The following is a 4041-nucleotide window of genomic DNA, read 5'->3' as shown; positions in this document are numbered from 1 at the left end:
ATTTGCCTAGACATCAGGCAGTGCACCTCCAGGGACCTGCTCATCTCTGCCTCCCTGACACTGGCATTCTGAGTGTGTGTCACCACAATCACCAGACATTTACATCACTTCCTGCCTTTCCGCCATACAGTATTCCCTGGCTTTTATACAGCATCTATTTGTTCTTATATGATACCACCACAGTTTACCTTCTTGGGTATACATGGTTTTAGTGAGCTTACATGGGATGAGCAGTTGGGTCATGGGATATGATTTGAATTTTAAGACTGAGATAATTTCCTCAGGAACCTGTATCCATCTTCCAAGTTCACCAGCAGGTATATATTGCCTAGTGTGATGTATAGGGCTCTCTAATTTTTAATTAGTAACCAAGTGTTCCAACTCCAACAAGCCCGCCAGTTTGAAATGCCACCTTTGTTGTATTAAGCTCTTTGATCCGCTCACCATGGGTCGTTTGGAAGCCCCAGTTCTATTACATCTATCAGCACCACTCAGTTTTACTTGACTTGCTTCATGGCTTCACGGGCTCCATGTCTGTTTAAAAGCACCTGCCACCCAAACTGGGAAATATCTCCTTCCAGTGTCCACTCAGGCTCGAGGAGGAGTCCTGGGCCTGGAGCTCAGCCAAGGAATAAAGAATGTCAGCATAGTTATGCATAGATTCCAATCTCCTTCCTTCTCAGCATCTCCTCACCCCCTTTTGGCCTTTACACCAAGAAATCCATCCAGACACCAGTTATGTAACTGCTGTTTATTAGAACAGAGGAGACAGAGTCCAGGCCCTTCAGGGCAGGATGGGACAGGGCTGACAGCCAGCGAGTTCGCAGAGTGTGGGTGGGTCCCTCAGGGCAAGATGGCTCAGCAGAAGTGAGCTCTGGTTCAGCAGAAGCTAGCTCTGGCTCAGCATAAGCACTTGTTACCCCACTTGGCCATCTTGTTATTGATTGGCATCTTGAAGAAGCGTTCAGACTGCAGGAATGCAGCAATCTTCTCCAAAGCCTGAAGGAAAAGCATTCCAGGGCTTATTAGGACCATGTCCCAGTCCAGCAGACCCAAAATATGCTGCCTGCCTTCACCTATTATGCTGGTACTTTCACAGTGTAAAAGCCAGGATCTTCCCAAGACTTAAAAGCCCAAAGATTTCTAACCATTTAGATAGAAGCTGGCGTTGGGCAAGTACAATGGGGACCATGAGCTATAGGGGAGTCTGTACATAGTTCTTTGAGAAAGGGATAGCAAATATCACCTCAAAACGGCACATGAAAGCCTTCAGGTTTGGGAACTCATCCAGGCACTTGGGCTCAAACATACGGTTCTGATCCAAGACATCGTAAGTGAGAAAATCCACAAAGGTCAGCTAGAACAAGGACAATGAGGTGTCAGGCCTGAGGAGCTCGCCAGTACCTGCAGAGATAGACAGACAGACAAACAGGCAGGCAGGCAGGCATTCTCTCCCTGTTCCTTCTCCCTACCTTTTCCCCTGCAAACCATGTGAATTTCCCCAGGAACAATGAGAACTGTCTCAGCTGTGCAGGTAGCTGTTCCAAATACTGAGGCTTCAGGCTTTCCTGGGAGGGAAAAAGAGCAATAGCTGCTGTTGGGTTAACACTATCAGTGGGGGTGACCAGAGTCTGATTCCCAAGTCCCACATTAATGCTGTATTTGGACCTCTACACACACTGCCCCCGACTCCCCAGAATAGCTAATAGCTGTAGTCAGGGCCTGGACCGGTGATGGACACACCATACCCATCTCTAGGCAGCTTCTTTTGCCTTTACTTGGAGGAGGCAGGATCTTTGGAAAGGAGGAGGAGCTACCAGCTGACTTACATGACAAACCAACCCCCCCAAAAAAACACAGTCTGTTTCTAATCCTTACAGCCTGGGTTGATAGAAAGATGGCAACAGTAGAAGGGAGCAGAATACTCCTTAGCACTTTGGCCTGAAACCCAACACAGGAGACTCCAGAGGAGGCAACTTACGTGGTTAGAATTGTAGCAGAGCCGAACCAGCTGCATGCGGAAGTCCATTATCTGGTTCTCCATGATGTCCACTCGTATCTTTTCCTCTTCTGTGTCACCACCTGTACCAGGTGGCAATAAATCACTCTCAGATCATCAACCTCCGGTGAGCAAACCACTTCCTCTCTCTCACCGGTAGCCCACTCACACATGTTGTGCTTCCGTGCGATGTACCGCAAGATGGCATTACTCTGGGTGATCTTGTTCTTCCCGTCCACAAGGTAGGGCAGCTAGAAGGGGAAAGTTAATGTGAACCTAGTCCTCCAGGTCCTCCACTGCCGGGAAAAGAGGAGACTTGAGAGGTGTAGACATGAGAGAGGAGAAGCCAGGAGAAAGAACAAAATAATCAGAAAGTAACAAGGGTGCTTAATCCGTGTGTCGCCGGGAATGTATGTGTGGTGAATAGTCTTTTCTCGAGATACTTTAAGAAGCAAAGTGTAAATATTTTATACCATTAAGCAAAACTGTTAAGAGTAGTGTGCTTATGGGTACATTAAAAACGGGTGTTTTAACAACCATAACACTTAAGGACATACTTAGGAGACCATGAAAACACCTGGAATCTATCTATAGATAAAGTCACAGACCTGGCTAGCAATTGATGCCTCTTATAACCTGCCTTTGAGAGGAGAACGTTAGTGTTTCCTAGTTATTAGTAGGAAATAAAATGTTATTCTCAGTTCTGATCAATGACCCTTGGATTCTATCCGTTCTATAAGCGTGAAGAGCCTCAATCCTAGATTTTCCCAAACCAGAGATGAAGTAAAAACAGATACTTGAAGGCCTTCCCTTCTGCCCACTCCTCCAAGGCCACCTACATTAGGAAAATCCAGATCTAGCTTGAATTTCACGTCCAGCCATTGGCTTTTATCATAGTCAGGAGCTGTAAGAGAGAAGTGGGACCAAAGCCCCTTACCAACCTAGCTGACTTAGACCTGAGTATCTTAAGTTCCCAATCCCCAAAAGATAACCCTTGAGTTTCTGCAACAGGGCATGTTAAGATGGGTTTGGACAGCAAGAGATAACTCTATGGTCCTCTCTTGTAGAAGTTCCCAGCTGACTAGAGCAGGGGTCCCACACAGTCGCGGTGTGCTGCAACCCTCTGGGTAAAAGACAACTATAGGGTCACCATGGCCCAGTGTGGTGGGCCACCAGCACCCACTACAGTCATTACCTTCCCCACACGTGTACCGTTTCTCCTCATAGTTGGTATTAGTGAACTCCAGAAGCATGCGGATGGCATGAGCCAGCTAAAGACGGGATGGAGAGAGACCCCGGTCAGGGAGCCTGCACCGTGCCCATTTGCTCTCAATCCCCATCGTCAACGTATCCAACCCAACGCTGCCCAGGTCCTGCATCCTGTTAAGGAAAATTGTCGCTAACCAGTCCCTCTGCTCACACCTGGGAACATCTAGCTCCCTCCTCGACCCAGGGACCTGGGGACCCCATAGGCCGGCGGGAGATCGGCCCACCGGTCCCTGACCCCCGCCCGACCGCCTGCACCTCTCCCAGCGGCTGGGAGTGCGAGGGTCCACTCACCCCGCGGATATCCCAGTAACCCAGAACCATAGACTTGGATGACGATGACATTTTGGGCGATTTTAGCTCCTTCGGGGATACGCGATGGACTGGGGGCGGCTAACTTTATACTGGACGCTGTGGGTGGGGCCAACGCGACCGAACTGGCTCCTCCTTTCTCGCTTTATGCTCCACCCGCCTTCCTCGTGAGCACTTGGCCATGCGCAGGCGCAGTTGCTGGGGCTCCTGAAATCCCCAGCTGTTCATTTCTCCCAAGGCTGTTGATGCATCCACACTTTGGCAGTGGGGGCGTGGACCTTAGTTACCTGGGTAGTGTGATTCACGTCGCACAATGAACTGGAATTGCGGGATTCTGACTACAAGGGAACTGCTGTTTTTGGCTCCCTTGGTGGGACATGGCAAGGGCTGAGAAGGAATGCATGATAAAATAACAACAAAAACCAATAAATCACCTAGTCACGTAAAACTGTGAGGTAGGAAAC

General features: G+C 48.9%; 1 protein-coding gene across 3 annotated transcripts; it reads right to left on the bottom strand.

Moving 5' to 3' along the window:
* Window positions 1-736: 736 nt before the first annotated feature.
* Window positions 737-3675, bottom strand: GSTM3 (glutathione S-transferase mu 3). 3 transcript variants are annotated; one of them, XM_080915765.1, is made up of 8 exons: window positions 3560-3675; window positions 3195-3270; window positions 2839-2903; window positions 2169-2250; window positions 1982-2082; window positions 1473-1568; window positions 1247-1357; window positions 737-999 (listed from the first exon to the last, which is right to left on the bottom strand). In XM_080915765.1, exons 1-8 carry the CDS (start codon window positions 3608-3610, stop codon window positions 901-903), a joined length of 681 nt encoding a protein of 226 aa, XP_080771891.1. In that variant the 5' UTR covers window positions 3611-3675; the 3' UTR covers window positions 737-900. The 3 variants fall into 3 exon arrangements, with proteins under 3 accessions (XP_080771891.1, XP_080771892.1, XP_080771893.1); XM_080915766.1 differs by having other exon boundaries at window positions 3195-3379; window positions 3560-3616; XM_080915767.1 differs by lacking the exon at window positions 2839-2903 and having other exon boundaries at window positions 3195-3379; window positions 3560-3618.
* Between the last annotated feature and the right edge of the window lie 366 nt (window positions 3676-4041).

The sequence above is a fragment of the Micromys minutus genome, assembly GCF_963924665.1.
Source record: "Micromys minutus genome assembly, chromosome: 4".
NCBI classification, from domain to species: domain Eukaryota; kingdom Metazoa; phylum Chordata; class Mammalia; order Rodentia; family Muridae; genus Micromys; species Micromys minutus.
This window is presented reverse-complemented; position numbering and strand designations above follow the sequence as displayed.

Bases quoted from the DNA above. Each gene is read 5' to 3' on its own strand.
- GSTM3 (XM_080915765.1), bottom strand. From the start codon at position 3,610: ATGTCATCGTCATCCAAGTCTATGGTTCTGGGTTACTGGGATATCCGC. The intron at 3,271-3,559 runs GTGAGTGGACCC...TCCCGTCTTTAG, and splicing joins GTTACTGGGATATCCGCGGG to CTGGCTCATGCCATCCGCAT. The intron at 1,000-1,246 runs GTGATATTTGCT...CTTTTCCTTCAG, and splicing joins CTTTCATGTGCCGTTTTGAG to GCTTTGGAGAAGATTGCTGC.